This window comes from Bos taurus, chromosome 22 (assembly GCF_002263795.3).
Source record: "Bos taurus isolate L1 Dominette 01449 registration number 42190680 breed Hereford chromosome 22, ARS-UCD2.0, whole genome shotgun sequence".
NCBI lineage: Eukaryota > Metazoa > Chordata > Mammalia > Artiodactyla > Bovidae > Bos > Bos taurus.
Window position 1 is genome coordinate 58,341,646 of NC_037349.1, and position 23,449 is coordinate 58,365,094.

The following is a 23,449-nucleotide window of genomic DNA, read 5'->3' on the forward strand; positions in this document are numbered from 1 at the left end:
AAGGCGGCACGGTCTCAGAAGCACCACCTGCTCGGGGGCTGGAATGTCAGGGTTGCTCTGGGGGACACTGAGATCAGAGCTGATCCTACAAGCAGGACGGGGACAAGGTGGAGAGGAGGGGTACCGGGCTGTGGGGCATGTGTGTGTTAGTCACTCGGCCGTGTCTGACTCTGCGACCCCATGGACTGTAGCCCACCAGGCTCCTCGGTCCATGGGATTGTCCAGGCCAGAATACTGCAGTGGGTAGCCTTTCCCGTCTCCAGGGGATCTTCCTGACTCAGGGATCGAAACCATGTCTCCTGCATCGCCGGTGGATTCTTTATTTTCTGAGCCACCAGAAAAAAAATGCTCCCAAAGTCCCAGGTGAGCCGACTGGTGTATAAGCCGAGCCAAGCCTGGTTGGTGGGGATGAGGGAGAAGAAAAGGGGATTCTGGACCCACAGTTTCCAAGAAAGGCTTGGCTCTGCGAGATAGAGACTTCTGATTTACAGGCTGGACTGACACTTTCTCAGGACCCCAGAAATGTCGTGGGTCAGGAGCTCCCCCATCCCAAGTCCCCACCCTGCTCCGGAGCCTGGGAGGAAGCATGCTGAGGGACGACAGCAGACGCCACTGACTGCACGGCTCACTAGGGATCCGGTGATTTAGAGAAGGGGCCCCCAACCACACTGGTCTGCGGGCTGTTAGAAGCCAGGCCACGCAGCAGAAGGTGCGCCATAGGCAAGCGGGCACCACTCCGCTGCCGTTCCCCATCACTCGCGTTACCGCCCGAGCCGTCCCCCTCCTCCCCGTGGAAACCCTGTCTCCACAAAGCCAGTCCCTGGTGCGGAAAAGGGTGCAGAGCGCTGGCTTAGAGGAAATGCCCTTCCATGACCCTGAACACTCCTTCCCAGCTAAGGAAGTAGGTCTCACTGAGGGGATGTGACCGGACCAAAGTCCCACGGCCTGCACGTGGCAACAAGAACAGAGCCTGGAGTGCCCAGCCCTCTCCTCACCCCCGCAGAGTGGGCCGCAGAGCCAAGACTCCCATCTTCCCAAAGCCCGGCCCACCTGGAACACTCTTCCCCAGGGCCCGCGCCAGTCCTCAAAGGACAGGGCACAACAGGCCAACAGAAAAGCACAGGGGTGCCCCCACAGAGGTCACCAGCCTGTCTAAAGTCCTCTGGACTCGGCACCACTCAGTCCTGTCCCACTCTGGCTTACATACCTCCAGTGATGGGGAGCTCACTACCTATACAGGCTGCCTCAGTATAACACATTTGTTGAATCATTAGTATGACATCAAACTCTAGCAAGTTGTTTACACAGACTCATCTAAGCAGCACAGTGACCCTTGGAGGTGGATGCTGTTTCTCTTTTCACAGGTGAAGAAACTTGAGTCTTAGAGAGATTAAACGACTGGTCCTGGATCCTACAAGTAGAAAGTGGCAGAGCCAGGGCTTGAACCCTGGCCGTCTGGCTGCAGAGACCACACTCCTCACCCAGGCACCCATCTCCCGTCTCACCAGCCGAGGTTAACAGAACACGCCTGGAGCTTACAAACGCACCACAGAAGACACGTTTGTGGACAGACAAGTGATGCAAAGAATGAGTGAGTGCTCACGGACGAGATGAACATGTGCGTGGAACAAGGATGAAGAGGAGACCGGGGTCCAGGCAGGATGACATGGAGGGAAAGACTGAACGAACGACCATAAACCTTGCTGAATGGAGGCACCTCTGTTCTTTAATCCCAAAACCCGTTTTCCAGCCCCCGGGCAACCCCTTTGAGAACAAAGTCATCTGTCCAGACCACCAGGAAAACGTGCATACCACATCCTGGGAGGGCGCTGGCAGGCCCCGCGGACCATCCTCCCAGACACACACACAGACACGACCCAGACGGGAGGAGCTGCCGACAAGCAGGCTCTGCAGGGCTCATGTTGTGCCCACGACCGGGGACCGGGGGGCAAACATGTCTGCAGTGGCCACACAGCTGCCCAGCGGTGGTGGGTGAGGCAAAGGACATGCCCAAGGTGGGCATGGTCCTCAAGCACAGAGACAACAGGCGGGGGCGTCTGGGCGCAAGCCGTTCCCACCTCCATGTGCTTCCTGCCGCGGCTCTTCCTCCCCGCGTGCCCTCCTCATCTCCGGCGTCCCTGCCGTCCCTGGAGACCCGTGCCAATGCCGCCTTCTCCAGGGAGGGTGTCCAGACGCCGCCGGCTGGAACGGCCTCCCCCTCGGCCTGTGCCCCTGCCATAGCATTTCCCAGTCTGCCCCATGCCCCGCTACCCTGGGTCCCTCTCTGGTCAGGTCCATGATGTTTCCTCCGAGAAAACCTCAGATGCCCCCCTCCAGCCATGGAAGACCAGCTGCCCAGGCAGCCATGGCTCAGGGTCACACAGCAAATGAACACCCAGCTGGGGTATACAACCCTGGACCATCCGGACCCCAGCTCCATCCATTTGCCTTGGAAGGGACTTTGGCCCCACTGAAGTACAACCTCAGCAGCTGAGGTCACATGCTCACTGTGCCTGGCATTCTGGGTATGCCACGCACATGTCACATAATCACCAAAGGGGGAGCAGTGCTCTGAGCACCCCCTTCTCACAGATGAAACAGAGGCCCAAGAGGAAGCTCAAGACCTGGCGGTCCTGCTCTGAAGCCCGGCCTCCCTGCCCCCAAGCCCCACACATCCTGTCCTGCTGCCCACGCGTCTCAATGCCCCCTCTTCAGTGAGCAGCCAGGTCACGCCTCGGTTCCAGCTCTGACTCAGGCCCATCCCTGGGGAGAGCGGCTTCCCCGGGGGTCAGTGGAGAAGCAGGGCAGGACATGGAGCGTGGTGGCCGTGCTGAGGGCTCACATGCAAAGGTCGGGCCCTTTGGCACGTGGCTGCGGCAGCGTGGAGCAGAGCGGGGGGCGTGGCGGTGGGCGGGGCTCAGGCTTACCCACGCATTTCCTGTGCATGTTGAGGATAAAGCCCTCAGCACAGAGCACTGTGTGGTTGACACAGTAGAAGGATCCCAAGGTGTTCACACAGAACTGTCGCCGGTTACAATCGTGAGTGCCAAGCAGGCACTCGTCTTGGTCTAGTGATAAGTCGCAGGAGGAGAAACAGAAGGGCCGTTAGAGAGGTGTGGCCTCCAGTGACAGATGGGAAACTGAGGCCCAGAGGGGCAGGGAGCTGCCCGGGGCCTCTCGGCCCATCCATCAGCGGTCCCTCTGGGCTTTGGGCCCAAGTCTGAGTTTGTGCGGTCAAAAGATGAGGGAGCAGAAGCTCTGGTAAGGACAGGTGGCCAGGTGAAGCTCAGAGAGGGCAGACAGCCTGCCTGGGGTAACACAGCGGGCGGGACGAGAGGCTGTCCCCCACCCATGCTCCGGAGACACTCCAGCTCCACAGGCGGCCAGGGGAGGCACAGATGCTGGGGGCTGTAAATCTGAGCGCGTAGGGGGCCAGGCTGGGGACACCCACAGGAGCAGGGGCCAAGGGGGCTCCGTGGGCACTGCTGAGCCTGTGCTCTGTCCAAAGGGGAAGCGGGGCTGCAGGCTCGGATATTATAACGATCCGAGAAAAACCTGAAATCTGGACACTTGAAAATGATTCTTGAGCCGTCACTGTTGGTCACCTGGTGGATGATTTTAAACAGGATGGAGCCCAGCAGGACTCCCCTGCAGGGCAGACTGCACCCACGGAACACCCTCGCATGCACCCCCTGACCTGGACACCACAGCCTTCACCGCTGGGGGCCCTGCAGAGAGAAGCGGGGGCCTGGAGGAGCAGGGACATGGGCCCAGGAAAGACACAGGTCCCGGAAGACGGGGAGCAGAGCCAGCTTGGTCCCCACCATCTGAGAGAAAGGCTTTCCAGGCACCGCCGTGCTGTGCACCCTGGGCAAGTCTCCTGCCCTTGCTGAGCATAAGGATGGTTTCCGCCTACACCAGAACGGTCTCGGGCAAGCGGCCGGAGGCAGGTTTTGGCTGCTGACAGGGATGGGGGTCTTTCCCAGACAGACGTAACCCCCCAGGACCCCCACCAGCGTCATGGCTCCTGAACGTGAACTAAAGCATCTCCGACACCATTGGCTCGCTCTGCGCCCACACCGCCTCCAGACATGGAGGGGCTCCAGGTGATGCTCGCTGTGGGCACCATGCCCTGATGACCCCGCCTCACAGAGGGCGGGCCCGGCCCGCAGGGCAGACCCCTCCCCTGGGACGAGACCCAGACTGAGCGGGCTCACAGGTGAGAAAGGGACGCGCTTCCAGACCCTTTCCAGCCCCTTTGTGAAGGCAGCGTCACCGACACCCACACCCCTCCGTGGTTTCTGAGAGCAGGTCCCCAACCTGGGCCACCCCCGCCCCGGCCTGGCTCCCCAAGGCAGCCAGCGGAGGGCACTGCCTGCTGTCCTGGCTTCACCCATGGCTGGAACAGGGGCTGTGAGCGAGAGGAGGCGTGTTAGGCACTCAGTCGTGTCCAACTCTTTGCGACCCCAGGGACTGTAGCCGGCCAGGCGCCTCTGCCCATGGGGATTCTCCAGGCAAGAATACTGGAGTGGGTTGCCGTGCTTTCCTACAGGGGATCTTTCCGACCCAGCGATCAAACCCAAGTCTCTTGCGTTGCAGGCAGTTTCTTTACCGTCTGAGCCACCAGCAGGGCTAACAGAAAGGTCCCACCGAGATACGAACTCGGATTGCTGGATTCAGAGTCTGGAGTGCTCACCATTACAGGGCAAGGCGGTCACAAGCCAAGACAGGCCACTCACGCGGGGTGACCCTCAGGGACAGAGGCGGTCAGAGCGGGGCCCAGGGGGGCCTCGGGCCCCTCCCCACACCTACTGGGTCGGATCTCTGGGGCCAGGTGGCAATCATAGGATCGGCGTGTTCCCAGGCCCCCAGGGCACCGGCTGCACACTCAGGTTTGGGAAGGCCCGCTCCAGGGGGTGCCGGGGCTACACGCACCCCTGGCATGTGGTGAGGCAGTGGTCTCAGCCGCTCCCCGTGCCACCAGCGGTCGCGGCAGCCGCACCTGCTCCCCGCTCTCTGCACAGCGGGGCCCAGCCCTGGACCGCCTCCCCCGTGCCGGCCCGCTCAGGTAGGCGGCGGGGACTCACCTTCACATGAGACGCCGTCCGCCATGATGGCGTAGCCAGGGAAGCAGGAGCACATGGCCGTGTCCCCGACGACCCTACAGACTTGCTTGCAGGGCCCGTTGTCTGCCAGGAGAGTGGGCGCGTTAGCCGCTCAGTCGGGTCTGACTCTTCGCGACCCCACGGACTGCGGCCCCACCAGGCTCCTCTGTCCCTGGGATTCTCCAGGCAAGGCTACCGGAGTGCGTTGCCGTGCCCTCCTCCAGGGGATCTTCCCGACCCAGGGATTGAGCCCGGCTCTCCTGTGCTGCAGAGACTCCTTACTGTCTGCCAGGAGACCAGCCGGCCCAGCACCCCCGGCTCCAGCCTACATGCGGAGGGGCCGGGCCGGGGAACCCCAGTCCCAACCCTTTCCACAAGGTCTCCCTCCCTGCTCAATCCCTGCTGGGGTCTGGGCTCTGCCACCATCACCCACCCCTCCCTCAAGTACCAGGGATGCCGGGGAGAAGGAGATGGGGAGGGAGGAGGGGAGGATGCAGAGAACTTCCCCTGTGTCGCTGAATCCAGGCTGTACGGTGCCTGGGCAGGTGGGGATTCTACGCCCTCGGTTTTACAGAAACTGAGCCTAAAGGCAGCTGACGGGCCGTCCAGGGGCCACACACGCTCGTCCCAGGCCGTGTCCCCCAGCTCACCTCTCACAGCGCAGACAGAGAATTCAGCCAACCTCCCCGAGCAGAAGCACCCCTTGGCAGGGCCACCTTGCTCATGCCCAGCCCCTGAGGGCTCCCCGCCTGCCCGCGCCCGGGTTTACCTTGGCAGGTGTTGGGCTGTGGCACGGGCAGCGCGATGGTGTTGGGGGCCACCTGGGCAGACTCGGGCCTCTGTGCAGACTCTTCGGCGGCCTCTGGCTTGGGGGGGGCGCCTTCTGTCACAGACAGGGCAGACAAGCGAGGGGGTCTCAGTCTGCAGTCAACCTCAGGCCCTTACAGGTGTCACTCGGGGCACTCAAGTGGGGAAGGGTCATTTCACACACACACCCCGCACCCCCAACCCCAAGGCAGAGGAAACGGAGGCTCAGGGAGGAACACATTTCAGGCAAGATCCATCTCGCAGCTGATCAGAGTTGGGGGCAGGGAGGGGAAAGGGTCTCTAGACTCAGATGACTCTACCCTGGAAGCTGGCAGGGAGAAAGTCCTCCTGGACAGGGTGCTGGGGCCTGACCTCCACGGGCCCAGTGCTGGGGACACAGTGTGGGGACATGGGGGCCTCCTCTATGGACCAGGTCCTGGCCCTGAGCTTGAACCCAGCTCGGGGTGCTGGGGCTCCCCTGTAGATGGAGCTCCAGGAGGGAGCCATCTGCCTGGGCTCACAAACCGATCGCTTGGGACCCCTGGCAACTGTGGGTTCCTACCTGTGCATGGCGGAAGGGGCAGGACTAACCCCCATCCCAGGACCACCAGGCCCTGCTGGCAGGGCCAGCCCCGCCCCCACCACCGGCCTCACCTGGGCGGCAGGTGCGGCCGTCATCCTGCAGCGAGAAGCCGGGGAAGCAGGCGCAGCGGTAGGAGCCCACGGTGTTGATGCACAGGTGCTGGCACAGCTCCCCCGGCAGGAGCAGGCACTCGTCCTGGTCGTCGCCCGGCAGGCTGTTGGGCAGCTCAGTCTCCGTGCCCAGCGACAGGGCCTCCCGGCTCGCTAACTCTGCCTCTGAAACTGGGGCGGGGGTCCATGCTCATGATGAGAGCCAGGCTGGCCCCAACGAGTGGCTGAGACCACACCACAGGCCCTCAGGAAATCTGATCAGGTCCTCCCCAGAACATTCCATGTGCTCAGCTGAGACAGCATGATGTAGGATGGAGGGGCGGGTGGACGGAGGGGTGGATGGATGGAGGGGTGGGTGGACGGATGGATGGATGGATGGATGAATGGATGGAGGAGTGGGTGGGTGGATGTGATGGATGGAGGGGTGGGTGGGTGGGCAGATGGATGGGTAGGTGGATGAGCAGGGAGATGAACAGGCTGATGGAGAGGTCAGTGTTTGGCTCAGTGGATGGATGGAAGGGTGGGTGGATGAGAGGATGAGGGAATGAGTGGTAGAAAGATGGACCAGGATTGGCGGGGGCTGGTTGAAATGGATGAGTGGATGGGGAGGAAGAAGTATGGATGTATAGGTGAAAAAGCAAATTGGAGGGTGGGTGGGCAGAGAGCAGAGGGAGATGAGTGGTTCGCAGTTGTGCAGAATGGATGGTTACATAGAAAAGCAAATGAGACCACCATCTTGAAAATAATAGGAGTCTATCATCGGAAGCCGCAGAACTCTGTCCAGACCGGACCTTGGGAAGGTGACCAAGGTCCCCACAGAAGGCCAGAGGGCACCAGCCCTGTCTAGAAGCCCCAGCAGCTGTCCCCTGTCACCCACTAGCCCCCACGCCTGGCTTGGGGAGCAGCACCCACCTCTCCGTGGTACGGCCTCAGGCTCTGGAGGCCGGCGGACCTCAGGCACAATGAGGGGGTCTTCGCCCTCACAGCAGGAGAGCATGACGTGGTTGCAGGGGTAGCCAAGGTTGGGGTTGGACTCGCACGACTGGCCCTCAGCCCGCACGCGGAGCCCCAGGCCGCAGCAGTCACAACATTGCTGGAGAGAAACGGATAGTCGCTGCCCAGCCCACAGGCCTTCCCCACCTGCCTTCCACACGGCCTGAGGGCCCACGGGGCTCACTCCAGGCCCCCAGGCTCAGAGGAGGGGCTGATTTCACCCTCCTCTTGTTTCTTCTGCCCAGGACGTGCTATCCAGAGACAGACGTGCCACCTGTCCCCACGTCCTGTGTCTGGCTCAGCTAGTGCAAGTGTTTTTGAATAATTCATAAATGACTTCTTATGAAAAGAACTACAAGTTAACCCCTGTCCACGCCCATTAACTGCCCCCATATTTGCCAGCAGACTCCAATTCTATTCTGGCTGCCTAAAAGATAGCACTTCCCATGGCCCCTTGAAGTTAGAGATAGGAGTCGCTGGGTAAAGCTTTCAGGAGAGCTCCTAACTGGGGTTAACTCAACTTGAAAACACATCTCTTTACATTCCTACTTCCTCCTTTCTGGAACAGATGTGATGGCTGGAGCTCTAGCAGCTATCCTGTGTCATGAGGTGACCTTAAAGTTGGAAATTACAAGCTAAAAAAGATCAAGCAGAAATACAGAAACTTAGGTGCTCAAAGATATTTTTAGATTCACTGTGCCAGCCTGCCTGCCTCCAAAATCAAAGCCTTTAATTTGTTTAAACTACTGTGGCAGACGGATTGCAATAAAAGCCCCGGTTGTTCACTCTTCACTGTCTCCTGTCTTCACAGTGTGATAGTGCTGATTCTCCACTGAAAGAGAGGGTTCGTTTCCCAGTCTCTTGATTGTGCCTCATGACTCGCTTCAGCCAACAGGAGGAGACAGAATTGACGGGGTGGTCTTCTGGCCACAAAAGGCCTCACACACCTCTGCTTCCTGTGTTGGAGACCTGCCCAGCCACTACCTGAACAAGCCCAAGCTAGCCCGCTGGACAGTGGGACCACACGGAGCAGAGAAACATTGTCCCAAGTGACGGCCATCCTAGATCTAGCCAGCAAAGCCACTGGCTTAGAGCAGCCACACACGGACCAGAAAAGAAAAAGAAAGCCCTGTGAGGGCAGGGGGTCTCGTGTGAGCCATTTCCGTGTTGTTAACACATGACACAGGGCCCGACACACACTGGTGTTCCGTCCATATTCCCGAATGAATGGGTCCAAGGGTAACTGGCGGTGTCTCCTTTGTAGGTGCAGGGCCGCCCCCAGGAGTGAGCCCCACAGCCTGCCCGCTCCCTCTGCCCTCAAGGACTTGCAGGCTCGGGCCGCGCGCCCCCGGGCAGCTTGCCTTGTACAGGGAGACGCCGCAGGTGTCGCTGTCCTCGTCCCCGCAGGCCTCGCCCTCCTTGGCGCCCAACACGCCGGCCATGCAGCTCTTCTCCTTCAAGTAGGACACGCAGCACTGCTTCTGGGCCGTCCTGCAACAGAGCCGCGCCTCAGCCCCACCGAGCACCCCGTCCTCCAGGGCCCCCGCTTTCCCAGCGGAGGACGCTCGGCTCAGGGAAGGAAAGCCCCGCCGAGCTCCACCGCGGGCGGGGTCCCTGCTGGCACCGGGGCAGCAGCCAGACGGCACGTCCCCACCGAGCGAGATGAGCTCTGTTCTCAGCCTAACCAGGATGACTCAGGCCTGGGCCCCACAGGGCTCCGGGCTCGGCGTCCCTGACCAGTGCGGGTCAGGGTCCCTGGTCCTGCCTCCAGTAACCATAGGCGTGAGAGAGCCGACAGACCAGAACCCAAGACGGGGGGGTGAAAAGTCAGGCTTCAGCCTCACTAGAGGAAGGCCGTGTCCCAGCAAGGGCCACCCGGTGACAGAAATGGCTACCTATGAAGTAGTGAGGTTCCCATCACAGGAGGGATACAAGCAAGCACTAGACTGCTAGGTTCACGACTCATGAATACTGCACGCCCTAACTCCTAGGCAGCCCGAAAGCCAAGGGATGAGGCTAGAATTTGCATATTTCTAACAGAGGGCTTTCCAGGTGGCTCAGTGGTTAAAGTACCCGCCTGCCAATGCAAGAGAGGTAAGAGACCTGGGTTCGACCCCTGGGTCGGGGAGATCCCCTGGAGGAGGGCATGGCAACCCACTCCAGTATTCTTGCCTGGAGAATCCCATGGACAGAGAAGCGAGATGGGCTACTACAGTCCGTGGGGTCACACACAGTGGGACATGACTGAGCGGCTCAGCACGCAGCAGAGGCATGGTGGGTGGACAGCAGGGAAGTGCGTGTGTTAGTCAGAAGAGCAGGCAGATTCTTTACCGTCTGAGCCACTGGGACAGTAGGAAGCACGGGATCTAACACAGCCCAATGTCCAACGAGCTGTGTGGCTTGGGGTGAACCATACGCCCTCTCTGAACCTTATGTAGAAAGAGGAGCAGGCTGGATGAGATGGTGCGTCCCAGGAATAGAGGGGGTGTGTGTCTGAGAGGACGTCCCCTGGGCCTGGCACAGGGAGGGCGTGGGTAAAAAGCTTCCTTTCCTGAGAACAGTGTCAGAAGGAGCGATCAAGGCTCAGAGCCGAGCAGGGCCCAGAGCAGCACCTGGTCAGAGAAGCAGCCGGCTGTTCCCGGCTGCCGGCGGGTCCGTCACCCGCTCCCAGCTGCCCACTTCTGACCAGTCAGCCGCTTAGTCTGCACGGTGGGCTGGCTGTCAGGGCCAGTCGGGAGCTCCCACACCTGGAGAGCGCCCGCGGGCACCTGACGTGTGCAGAGGGCTCCCGGGGCAGCGCAGGGTCCGGGGCTGGGGACACGGGGCGGGCACCTGACGTGTGCAGCGGGCTCCCGGGGCAGCGTGGGGTCCGGGGCTGGGGACACGGGACGCGGAGCCGGCTCCGCCTACCTGCATGCATCGCCCTCGGCGCCGCTCTCGGGGATGTCCAGACACTCGTCGCTGTCGATGGCCCACTGCTGCCCAGCCGCACAGCACGTCTCGATCAGGTCCTTCGTGGACACTGTGGGCAGCAACGCGGGCAGAGTCAGTGCCTGGAGGGGGCCCGTGGTGCCCAGGCGTGCAGGCCCGGCAGGTACGGAGGCTGCCGGCGCCTGGCCAGATCCCCGTCCATCGCTGGGCAGCGGCCTCGCCCACCTGCTGCCAACCACGCGGGCTGCTAGCCCGCAGCTCGCAGGCACGACCGTCTCTGCAGAGCTGCCTGGGCGGGCAAGTCCAGCCGGGGGGAGCCGGCCAGGTGGGGTTCACGGACCCACTCCATCTCCAAGGGGACAGCCCAGTGGGACCGGAGTATCATCAGCTCCTTCCCCGGTCCCCTCCCTGGGCAGTTTCACCGAACGAACCACAAAGTGCCCAAGGACCTCCGACCCAGACTCTGCCTCTGAGGGACCAGATAAGACACCAACACATGAGCAGTGGCATCATCATCGGGGAAAGTTCTTGGGGAGGACGGGTGTGATGACTGTGGAGGGCAGGAGGAGCTGGGGCTTGGGAGAAGGTCTTAAAGGCATGGACCACAGGTTAAAACATGGATGCCTTTTCCTACCTCAGAATTAACATTCTCTGAATAACCAAGAACTCCGTGGATAAATACAGCAGACTGTTGACAGGTTAGGAGGTGTTTTTGGAGCGTCTATACTGACAAAGAGTTGTTACTGAGAAATACAGTAACCTCCTAGAAATAAACATGAAAAAAATCAACCCCCAAAATAGAGTATCTGTGAAACCAGAAAAATGGGAAACAGTGATGAATGCCAGGCACAGGCGGGAGCCCTGGTGCCCTGGGCGCAGGAGAGGTGACCACAGCAGCCAGTCCGGGTGGAGACCTGGCCCCTCGGACACAGTTAGGCGCATCGGCGTCCCGGGCCCAGCGGTCCTGCTCCCGGTGTCTACGGCAGGACAGTCATCATCGCACGGACCCACATTCCAGCAGCTCGAGGACGCTCACTTCAGTGAGGCTTATGCCAGTGGTGAGGAGGCAGCCGGAGTGCTCATCACTGCGGGAGTCGTGGACGGAACGTGGGGACGTCCTCCACGGAGGGCCCCACGGCCGTCAGAAGCAGCAGGCGAGATGTCTGCACAACACTGAACCTGGACACAAACACGCACGGCAACCAGCAGCAGCAGGGATCAGAGCACTGGGCGGGAACGGCACTGAGAAGGCTGCGTGCAAATCACAAGTGTACACGTGCAGGAACCCAGAAAAGCAAAAAAGCAATCCAGACAGACTGAGGAAAACCACTGCCTAGGCTGAGACGGAGGGAGAGGTGGCCCTGGGGAAAGAGGATCAGTTCAGTTCAGGCGCTCAGTCGTGTCCAACGCTTTGCGACCCCGTGGACTGCAGCACGCCAGGCCTCCCTGTCCATCCCCAACTCCCAGAGCTTGCTCAAACTCATCTTCATCGAGTCGGTAATAAACAGGAATAAATAAATAAAACGAGAGAGTCCTGCTAAGATGATAAGGAACCAGGAAATGAGGGAGGTAATTGATGCAACCATTTGCCTCCGCAGTCTGAAAACAAATGACATTCAAAGACGAAGCCTAACTTGGACGCCTATGTACGTGCTGAGGGGCAGCAAAGCTTCACAGAATAACGTCGTACCTGGGTCCACAACTCGGGGCTGCCGTGCACAGTCATCTCTCTTCCCTGAAGACTCAGAGCCCTGCTCTGTTATGCAGACCCACAGCTGCACAGCTGCCAAAGCCTATGAGGACCTCTAAATGTCCTTGAGCAGTTCACAGAACCCAGCAGCGCTGAGGAAGAAAGGCATCAGGACACATCAGCAGCCTGCAAGGTTCTGGCAACGGAGAGCTCACCAAGAACCATCTGCGTCATTGGCGTAGTGTGCATTTCAAGTCACCGAGCTTTCCTGAGTTTCAATTTCCCTTCTGAAAGCAGGGGCAGTAGGCTTTGACATCAACCTGAAGGCTGTTCTGAGGCACCAGGAGGCGTGCAAAACATTCCTGAAAATCAGTGTCTACCAAAACGAGTAACAAACATCACGCCCAGTGGTGAAACAGCAGACAGTGCCCCACTGCAGGCAGAAAAGTATCCACTCATCCTCCTGTTTAACGCTGTCTGAGAGATGCCAGCAGACACAATAAAGCAAGAAAAAGAAAAGAGGCGGCAGAAACATTAGAAAAGAAGACATGACTGTCGTTCCCTGCAGATGTTATGGTTTCATTTCTCTACAAAGTCCAAAGGAATCAATGTTGACACAGTACGAAAATGAATGCTAATTATTATTATTTGGTAGAAAAATTCAACACATACAAAGTAGTGGCTTTACCATACACCAGCAACAATTAAATAGAAAAGGTAAAAGAAAAGAAGTTCCATACTAAAAAGAAACCTGGAAATAAATCTATGGTAAATACACTAAATCTATGTGAAGAAAAAAATCGGCTAATAGGTAAGAGCCAGCTCATTGGAAAAGACCTTGATTGAAGGCCAAAGGAGAAGGGGGGCAGCAGAGGATGAGATGGCTGGATAGCATCACCAACTCAAAGGACATGAATTTCAGAAAATTCCAGGAGACAGTGGGGGACAGAGGAGCCTGGCGTGCTATAGTCCAGGGGGTCGCAAAGAGTCGGACACGACTTAGTGACTGAACAACCACCATAGATATAACCACATACTTTGTTAGAAATGTACAATATGTATTTAGATGAGAAGGTTAAAGACCTTAAAGATGTCCATTTTCCTTTACTTAATCTACAGCTTCAGTGGAATCCCCGAGGTCCAAAACAGCTCGTCATGAAATTTATCAAGTTGATTCTAAAATTCACCGCAAAGAGGATATGTCTTAAGAATACCCAAGAAAATCCATGAAAAGAAATAAAGAGGAGCACACCTTAAAGTTTTAATAATTAAAAAGACAAAGAGATGAATGCAACAAAATAAAATTCAGAAACAGAACTACGTGTACGTGGGTATTTAGTATACGATAAAGGTGGCATTCATACCCAGTGGGGAAAGGACTGAATATCTGGTGTTGGTATCTACCCCACATCACACACAAAAATAAATTCCACATCTATAAGGGCAGTATTAGAAGAAAACCTAAGGAAATAACTTTAGGATAAAGAGAGGCTTCTTCAGAAATAAAATCCACTGAATTAAACTGGACTCTCACCTCACACCATATACCAAAATCAACTCAAAACGATTTACTCAAACCATACAACTCCTAGAAGAAACCACAGAGGGAAAAGATCCTTAACAGTGGTCTTCGCAACAAATTTTTGGTAATGATGCCTGAAGTGCAGGCAACAGCAGCAAACGTCAACAGACGGTACTACGTCAAACTGAAAAGACTTTTTGCAGCCAAAGAAGCAGTCAAGAAAATGAAGACAATCTATGAAGTGGGAGAACACAGCTGAAAACCAGGTATGTGATAAGAGGGTTAACAAGAATATATAAGGAACCCATACAAGTCAACAGCAAACCGAAAATTATTTTCACGGTAGGCAAAGGACTAAAAGAGACGTTTTCCTAGAGATATGTGAGTGGCCAGAGGTGTGACAAGGCGCTAACATCACTCGTCATCAGAGAAACGGAGTCAAACCACGACGCGCTACCACCTCACGCCGGGCAGGACGGCTGTCACGTCACCCAGACGACAAGAGACAGCAGGTGTTGCTGAAGCTGCGGAGAAAAGGGAGAACCCTCCTACGCTGCTGGTGCGGATGCAAGCTGGGGCAGCCACTGTGGGCAGTGTGGGGGCTCCTCAGAACATTAAGGGCAGAACTCGCATCTACCCCACTTCTGGGCATTTATCTGAAGGAAACAAGAGCACAAACTCAAAAACATGCGTGCGTCCCTATGTGCACAGCAGCACTGTTTATAGAAGCCAAGACGCAGCAGCAACCTGAGTGTCCATCGACAGTGAATAAAGCACCACACGCACACACGAGTATTACTCAGCCATAAACAAGAAGGGAATCCTACCATCTGCAACAACGGGGTGCACCTTGAGAGCATTACGCTAAGTGAAATACGTCCGATGGAGAAAGAGAAATACTGTAATATTACTTACATATGGAATCTAAAACAGCCAAGCTCACAGAAAGAGTAGAATGGTCGCCGAGAACTGGGGTGGGTGGCGAGGCGAGGTGAGCAGTTAGAGGAACGGAGAGGTGTTGGTCAAAGGACGCAAGCTTCCGGTTACACGACGAGTAGGTCCCAGGACCTAATGCGGAGCACGGTGCCTACAGTTACCTGCGCTGTGCTACGCACTTGAACACCCCATGAGAGATCTGAAACGTTCTCAGCACAAACAAGAACAAAAACGAGACCTATACGAGCCGACGGATGTGTTAACCAACCTAGCTGTAATCATCACTTCACTGTTTATGTGTATATCAAAGCATCATATCGTACACCTTAAATCTACACAATATTATACAGCAGTTATATCTCAATAATCAAACCAGTCAATCCTAAAGGAAGTCAATCCTGAATATTCACTGGAAGGACTAACGCTGAAGCTCCAATACTTTGGCCACCTGATGCAAAGGGCCGACTCACTTGAAAAGACCCTGATGCTGGGAAAGATTGGAGGCAGGGGGAGAAGGGGATGACAGAGGATGAGATGGCTGGATGGCATCACCGACTCAATGGACATGGGTTTGGGTGAACTCAGGGAGATAGTGAAGGACAGGGAAGCCTGGCATGCTGCGGTTCGTGTGGTCACAAAGAGTTGGACACGACTCACAGACTGAACAACAGTTAAACATCTCAATAGAGCTAGGGGAAAAAGAAAATACAATTCACAAGCAAAAAGGAAAACCTTAATCCAAGCAACTGGATAAAAGCTGAAAACACCCGATGGTAAAACACGGCCCCAATCTTATCACGTCACTCACTTTCCAGTCTCCGCACAGCGCGTATCACTATGTGAGACCCTCCTGTTATTTATGAGCTTACTTTTTCACTTGTCTGTTTCGTCCCCTCAGGGTAGGGGCCTGAGTCTCTGTGGCCCCTGAGAGTGACGCCACCACCCACACTTAATCCTCTCCCATCCCACTCCAGGCACGTGGGAGTCTCGCCTTGCTTGAACACCTCTGGTGGTGGGGAGCTCACTCTATCCAGGCAGCTTGTCCCTTTCCGCTCAGCTCAGCACACAACGTCCTTTCTTTCACTGGACTGAATTCTTTCTTCCTAAGCCTTCTCCAAGACGGCCTTAAAGATTAGCAGATTGCAACAGACCCCTGGGGCTCAGCCAGATGGCAGGAGATGGGTGCCGTATCAGGGTAACACCATCGGCTGGAATGCGCTGAGTGCCGGCCAGGAGCCAGGTGGGAGCCAGGCGCTTTGATCTCCACAGGCATTTATGAGGGGTGGGAACCGCTGTCAGGCCCACTCGAGATCAGGCGGGGAGCTGGACGTCCCACACCTCAACTTCCCATCTCCAGCCTCAGCTTCTCCACTTGGGCGCCGGGGCGGCTTGATGCAGCCGATCCTGGAGGCCCTGTCTGAGAATCTCAGCGCCAGCCCGGGAGGAGGCTCTCTGCCCTGTGGACGGAGCAGGCTCCCTTCCTGCCCCCGCCCCTCCAGCAGACGCCAGGTCCCAGCCTGCACTTGGCAGCCTTCCCACCATTCTGTCCTAGTCTTCCCCACGCTGGCTTCCCCCCTTTCTCAGACAAAGGAACTCAGGGGCATGACCCCTGAGCCTGGGAGGGCCACCCACTTGGAGCGGGTGGGGAATCAGCTCAGGACCAAGCCTAGCACTGCCCGGTACTGTCCGCAGCGCGGGAGCGGGAGGCAGGGCCAGCAAAGACCAGCAGGTGTGGACCCCGGCTCCTCGTCCAGACCCAGCACCCCCAGGACCCCCGCCCCACCCATCACCCCCTCTGTGGTCGCAAGCTTCGCCTCTCGGGCTCTTTTTAAGCTCCTGGGCACCAAGCCCACAGAGTTCTGGCCCCAGGGCTCTTCCGTGCGTCCACACCCTGGTTGGCAGAGCTTGTCTGGGCTTGCTCCTGCACATGTGTTTGAGTGATCAGCCCGGGGCACCCTCTGGCGCTCCCACGGCCAAGGTCTGTCCAGTAACTGACTTTCCCCAGACCACGTCTCCCCGGGTCGTCCCTGCGCTAACCTCAGGACCTTCCTGGACTCCCCAGCCCCTGCCCCCTACCCTCAGTGACCTCTGTTCTGCTTCCTGTCTCTGAATTTGTGGCCAAGAGAAGGTGGACACGCGGGCAGGTCCATGTGGTGCAAAGGGGCACACGGCACACCATGCCCCACGAAGACACGGCAAACCGCAGAGACACAGCCTCGAGGGAGCAGCCGTCATGGCCAGACACTGAGCTTCCTCTCAGGGGAAGCTCCAACCCACAGAAGGGCAGAGCGCCTTCTGAGGCGATGATGCTGTCACGAACACGAGGCGCTCATGCCTGCAGAAGTGAGGATGGTGGTGACCGGGCAGGCGGCCGCAGCCTCTGCCCCCACGGCTGGTGCTGTGGTAGGTGGTACCCACCTCGAGCCCTTCCGCCACCGTCCAGCAAGTGCCCCATGCTCCTCTACTCACAAATACCCCATAACAAAGGCATTACTGGAAAAGATCATCTGGCTAGAAAATTCTCAGACTGAAGATGCAAAGAGTCCTGAACAACTTTGTCCCTAAAAGTGCCACAAGCAAGACACCAAAGGCCAAGTGTGATAGGATTCTACTTACAGAGGATTCTACTTACACAGAGGATTCTACTTACATAGGATTCTAGTGACAGAGAGAGAAAGCAGAGGAGAGGTTACTGAGGGCAGCGGGCAGGGATGGGGGGGTTAGTGTTTCACGGGGACAGAGGTTCCGTTTGGGAAGAAGAGAATACGCTCGGGAGCTGGACGGTGGGGAGGGTGGTGATGGTTACATAACAGGGTGGGCGTACCTAGCGCCACGGATGTGTACGTTTAAAACCAGTTACAACTCCGAGCGCTACGCTACGTGCTGTTAACCACAACAGGGAGAAAATAACGCACACAGCGCAGAAACAGAGGGGTGATGTAGTGCCTCCCCTCTGAGAAATCTAACAGCTCACAGGTCACAGCGGGCACTCACATGCAAGTCCTGGATACCAGCTGCCCCGGAACGTGAGACAGCGAAGATGCAGGCCCAGCCAGCCCCGCCGACAGGGCAGCGATGAAACAGCTGGTGTCATGACCGCCGCATCGCACACGAGTGTCAAAAAGGACGTGCTCCGTGTGAGATCTTCATGCAACTCCGTGCAACAATTTCCCAACAGACGACAAAGAGCAAAGAAGACAGGCTTCACGCTGAGCAGCGTCTAGTAAGCCACTGCCGACCTCTTCAAACCTGGAGGAGGAAATAGCACCCTACTCCAACATTCCTGCCTGTCAAAATCCCATGGACAGAGGAGCCTGGTGGGCTACAGTCCGTGGGGTCGCCGAGAGTCAGGCACGACTCAGCAGGACCTTTCCAAAGGGACACAGGCACATACACGGAGGGTTTCAGGAGGGGGTAGCAGTGCGTGCCCAGCGAGGGCCCGGCCCTGGCGGGGAGGCAGCACCCCGTCATTCACTGTTGGCCTCCTTTGTACTTTTTATGTCTTTTCCTTATCGCAGGCAGGTATCGCCTATTGAAGAAAAGTACTGTTATAAAAAAGACCCTGAGCTTCTGGGGACTCTAACCTCCTTTGATCACAGGAAACGGGGGGGCCCAGAACAATCCAGCCCGGAGGCCGTGACCCCTCCAGAGGGTGCCCTCTCCCAGACATCAGAGCCCTAGAGAATGGCGGCTTTGGAAATGCTGCAGAAAAATGTCCACCTGCAGGGTGATGGGCGGCCACCGCCACCAGCGCCCTGTTTGGACAGGATGTTTGCGGGGCCTGAGCAAACAGCCCGGGGAACGCTGAGGCGCCAGTGCTCCGTGCTCTTGGGGGGAGGGGTCACCTGCAGGCCCTGGCTGTGCCTGGACGCCTTTCACAGTGACTGGAAGATGGGCAGACAAGCGAGACTCTGAGCGCTGTCTTCCCGCCCCAGGATCCCGGACACGATGGCTGAGAACCAGCAGGAGTGGCTGGGCTGAGCCCAGCTGCCAGGCTCAGGCCATCCAGCCCCTCAGAGAGGCCTCCATCCCTCCCCCAGGGCAGGAGGCCCCCAGCACCGCCGCCCCTCACAGCCCCTCTCACCGCCTAGCTTCCCTGTGGGGGGTGCCCACTGACTCCCTCCCCCGAGTCAGCACCCCGCCCACCTGCCGACTACCCCAGCATGACCTGGGAGGTGCCTGGCCACCTTGGCTCACTGGCCAGATCACCGCCTACCCCAGCCTGACCTGGGAGGTGCCCGGCCACCCTGGCTCACTGGCTAGATCGCTGACTACCCCAGCCTGACCTGGGAGGTGCCCGGCCACCCTGGCTCACTGGTAGATCTCTGGCCTGGTGGGCGCCAGCTTGCAGCCACAGCACCGTCCCTCCAGGTACAGGACAAGGTCCCATCCCCAGCCCCGTTTTAGAGGTGAGCAGACAGCAGCCCCGACCACACGCCCAGCCAGGGGTAGTCAGGCAGCCAGACGGCAAAAGTTCCCAAGGGACTCCAGTAACTCAGGGCAGTGTGCAAAGACAGCTTGACCATGGAACAGAAAAGAGAGATCAGAAAAAACCTACTCACACGCACCAGATCCTGACTAAGGAGACTGCAGTGGGTAGGGTTGGGGGCTGGCGGGGAGACGGGCTTCTCAACACCCAGACTGGGGGCAACTGAATATCCATTTGAATCAAGACAGTATGGTACTGGCACAAAACCAGAGATACAGACAAGATGGAAAGCCCAGAGATAAGCCCACGCGCCTGTGGGCACTTTATCTTTGACAAAGGAACCAAGAAGACAATGAGGGAATAGCCTCTTCAGTCAGTTGGTGCCGGGAAACTGGGCAGCTACGTGTAAGAGAATGAAATGAGAACGCTCCAACACCACACACAAAGATAAACTCAAAATGGATTAAAGACCTAAATGTAAGACCAGAAACTATAAAACTCTTAGCAGAAAACATAGGCAGAACACTCTGACGTAAATCACAGCAGGATCCTGTGTGACCCACCTCCTAGAGTAATGGAAATAAAAACAAAAATAAACAAGTGGGACCTGATTAAACCTAAAAGCTTTTGTACAGAAAAAGGAAGGAATTTTGACTCCTACTCACTTCACCCAGAGAAACAAACGAGCTCTGATGTGGAAGGTGAAATAAGTTAAAAGATCTAGAATGTCACAAAGGAAAATATTTTCATGACTCCAGGGTAGACAAAGATTTCTTGAAAAGGGCAAAAAATACATTACCATAAAAATAAAGGTCAATAAAGTGCATTTCACGAAACTGAGAAGCCTTCATTCCTCAGAAGACAGCGTCTGCAATGTGCTGATCAGAAAATGTCATCATGAGAGTGGAAAGAAAAGTCAGAGAATGAGATGAGGCATTTGTGACCCAGCTAAAGATGTATCCCCAGAACATCTCAAGAATTCCTAGGCCCTGGCAAGACAAAGAAACCTAATTTAGAAACGGGCAAAGAACAACAAACTGTTCAACAGTAATATGAAAATGTGCTCAACGTCATCAGATGCGAGGGAATGCAAATTAAAGCCACCGTGAGATCCGGCTACACGGCCACCAGGTTGGCGATGATGAAACAGACAGACCACATCCAGTGTCGGCAAAGACGGGGACAGCTGGAGTCTTGCTCACGGCTGGTGGGGACAGAAACCGGTGACACTCTGGAAGACTGGCAGGGCTGGCCACAGCTCCGATGCAGCAATTCCTCTGCTGGGTGGACGCCCTTCGGAAACACACAGAATGTCCACAGCCACGGCATTCACTCACCAGAAACAGCCCGAACCTCCATCCACACCACGACAGATCAATGAACTATGATTTATCCCTACGACAGAGCAATAAAGAGCAGCATTTTAAAATGAATTACTGCTACACGCAGCAGTCTGGATGACTCTCAAACACATGGTCCTGAACTCAAGAAGTTAAACACAAGCGAAACCGTATCATATGGTTCCCATTACACAGAATAAATTCAAGAATAGGCAGGAGTCATTGATAGCGATAAGTCAGCCTTGTGGCTCCATGGTGGGGGTGGGGCGGGGGGAGGGAGAGCAGAACCGGCCGAGAAGGGACACCAGGAAGAGTCTGGCCCACTCGAGATGTTCTGTGTCTTGATCCGGGTGGAGATGCCTGGAACCTACTAAGCTTTTTTTATGAAGATCCCTGTGCTTTACAGACATGATACTTTATAGAACTATATAGTAAGACATAAGAAAGTTTTAAGGGAGTACTATTAAATTAATCTAGATGAAAAGATGCTCCAGAGCCTCCATGGTATTCTTTAATAAAAGCTTTCAGAAAGAAGGAAATTCAAGAAATAAAACAACACGAACCGGAAAAGATCTCATCGTCCCTGATTAGATACTCCTTTACAAAAGGGACTGGAGGCAGCTCTCTGGGGACTGGCGGAGAAGTATGCACGCAGCAGGAGGGCGCTGCGACTGTTAGGTGGAGGACCACAGCATGTAGCAATGTACCCAGAGATGTCTTTATTTCTGTTGCAAATACTGTGCCAGACTCAACCGGGTCCATCACACACGCATGTGCATGTGGTAACTGAAACCAGAGAGAAAGAACAAGCCATGGACAGTTACGGGTCTGAGATTTCTTTCCCGAGCCCAAGCGCTTAGAGGGTCTGTCCCAACCTGGTGGGGGCTGGCGTAGCAGGTGGTACTTGAGATGCTGGTTGCCGTGGCTGGCAGAGCCGCAGTTACTTGCAGGCTCTACGGTGGGCTTTGTTGATGTGGACGGGCTGTGCCAGGCTTCCAGCCAGTCCTGGGAAGCTCTGGAAGGCGGTAGGGGGTGGTCGCATGACCAGCACAAGTCCTACCCTCCCGGCCTCCCAGGGAGTAGGGGTGTGGGTCTGTCGTGGGCATTTGAAAGAGCTAGGGCTGTTGGTACCCTCACTATCAATGAGAAGCCAACACCACAGAAAAGAGAAAAGCCGCTTGTAGGAAAGCAGGCTGCCCTGATCAGGGCCATGCAGAGACTCCTGACAGGCTCTGCTCTGTTTAAGAGGTGTGTGGGGCCCGGGCACCATGGTTAGCGGATGCCACCCCAGAAAGAGCCACTGGGCACATGGAACCTGCAGGCAAACGCTGACAAACTGAACGGGACCAGCCTTGTTCTCTGAGAAGATAACTTTCCCAGAAACAAGGAAGGAACAACGAGACCCAAGCACTTGGACGTTGCAGTGGACAGCTCACACCCTAAGAATGAACGAGTCACTGGGAGAGGAGTCTAGAAGCAGACCACTGCAAGCATCTTCCTGACGCAGGGCACGTGACCGAGGCTGGACGCCCATGAGAGTGGCCTTCGTCTGGAAGGAGACCTGTCCCTCCCTCCACCCAGGCTCACCTCGGCCACCGGCCAGCCCAGCCCCTGCCGAGGCTCCTGGTGGCCCCAGATGTGGGGGCACTCCCTTGCTGTGCTTCTAGAGGCTTCTGCAGACCCCTGTACCCCAGCACAGGCTTGCAGTGTAACTCACACTGCAGAAAAACCAAGACATCTGACATGGATTCTGTTCTCCTTAGAAAGAACTATGAACTCGCTCTTGTTCATTATGAGCTTCAGAAACGGCCGCTACCCCAGACGATGCTTTGGCTCAAACTAGAGTCTGATGGCATTCCAGTTCTTGGGATAGCTTTTTGTTTTATAGACGAATCTTGTAAACGACATCATTCTATTTTCCTGTTCTTTCCAGATAGTTTAATTACCAGTTCATTGTACATGCACACAGTTTAATAAGAGAAGATGTTTATCTGTAAGGCAATTTGGGTTTTCCAGAGCCAGTATTTACTCTAAGAGAAATGTAAATATAACTTCAATTTCCATCTTAATAAAACTGACTCATCAAAAACATTGTTCGATGCACGATGCTGGATGCTTGGGGCTGGTGCACTGGGACGGCCCAGAGGGATGGTATGGGGAGGGAGGAGGGAGGAGGGTTCCGGATGGGGAACACATGTATACCTGTGGCGGATTCATTTTGATATTTGGCAAAACTAATACAATTATGTAAAGTTTAAAAATAAAATAAAATAAGAAAAAAAAAAAGAAAAAAAAATCACATAAAAAAACTGGACAAGTTTTTTTTCTGTTCTGAGATGAGACGCAAACAGGAAGCAGAGCATCAGCAGAGGGGACATGAAAAATCCTGGCTGGGGAAGGGGCAGCGGGCACCCTGGAGTCCGTCATCAGATGAGGCAGTGGGGTAGGGTGGTGGGGGGGTGCATACTGGGCAAGGGTCAGGGGTTGCAAGGTTTCCAGTGTTCCCAAGTGGGATGCCACTGGGCCAGGCTGGGGTCCTTCTGGAACCAAATTCCCAGCGACCCCGCCCAGCGACTTTCCGTTTCTCATAACCCACACACGTGGCCTACCCAACCTAGATCTTGGCCAGATCTCTTCCCCACCCCACCCACAAATATCTCCATCCTTTGTCCCCATCCCCCGCAGTCTGCAGTGTCTGGCGAATATTCAAAGTGAAGGGACCGTGAAGAGATGGGTAACACCCTCACCCCCACTGAGGACCCTAAACTGGATGTCACTGGGAGCAGAGCTGGGAAGCCGGAGCCCTGTTCTGCCTCCCCCAGGCTGGGCCACCACAGACAACACCCTCAGCCTCTCTGTTCCGGGATCCAGGATTTGGGGGCCAGGCGGTGATGGGCAAGGAATCACGAGACCTTCCCTGAGCGACCAGCCCCCACCCCCGAGGCCACCCACCTGACCAGGTGGGGCCAACTTGGCAGGAAAGAAACAGGCCGGCCTCTCCCC

General features: G+C 56.3%; 1 protein-coding gene across 2 annotated transcripts in view; it reads right to left on the reverse strand.

Annotated features, from left to right (window-relative positions):
- The window catches only part of FBLN2 (fibulin 2), a 69,266-nt gene that overhangs the window by 12,657 nt on the left and 33,160 nt on the right, over positions 1 to 23,449 (reverse strand). Inside the window, exons 3-9 of one of the 2 annotated variants that reach the window (XM_002697131.6) lie at positions 10,509 to 10,620; positions 8,960 to 9,089; positions 7,518 to 7,698; positions 6,567 to 6,776; positions 5,875 to 5,988; positions 5,088 to 5,189; positions 2,928 to 3,068 (exon numbers count right to left, since the gene is read on the reverse strand). In XM_002697131.6, the coding sequence (XP_002697177.1) occupies positions 2,928 to 3,068; positions 5,088 to 5,189; positions 5,875 to 5,988; positions 6,567 to 6,776; positions 7,518 to 7,698; positions 8,960 to 9,089; positions 10,509 to 10,620 (990 nt within the window). The remainder of the gene's footprint in view (positions 1 to 2,927; positions 3,069 to 5,087; positions 5,190 to 5,874; positions 5,989 to 6,566; positions 6,777 to 7,517; positions 7,699 to 8,959; positions 9,090 to 10,508; positions 10,621 to 23,449) is intronic. The other variant, XM_015459704.3, reaches the window with a different exon arrangement.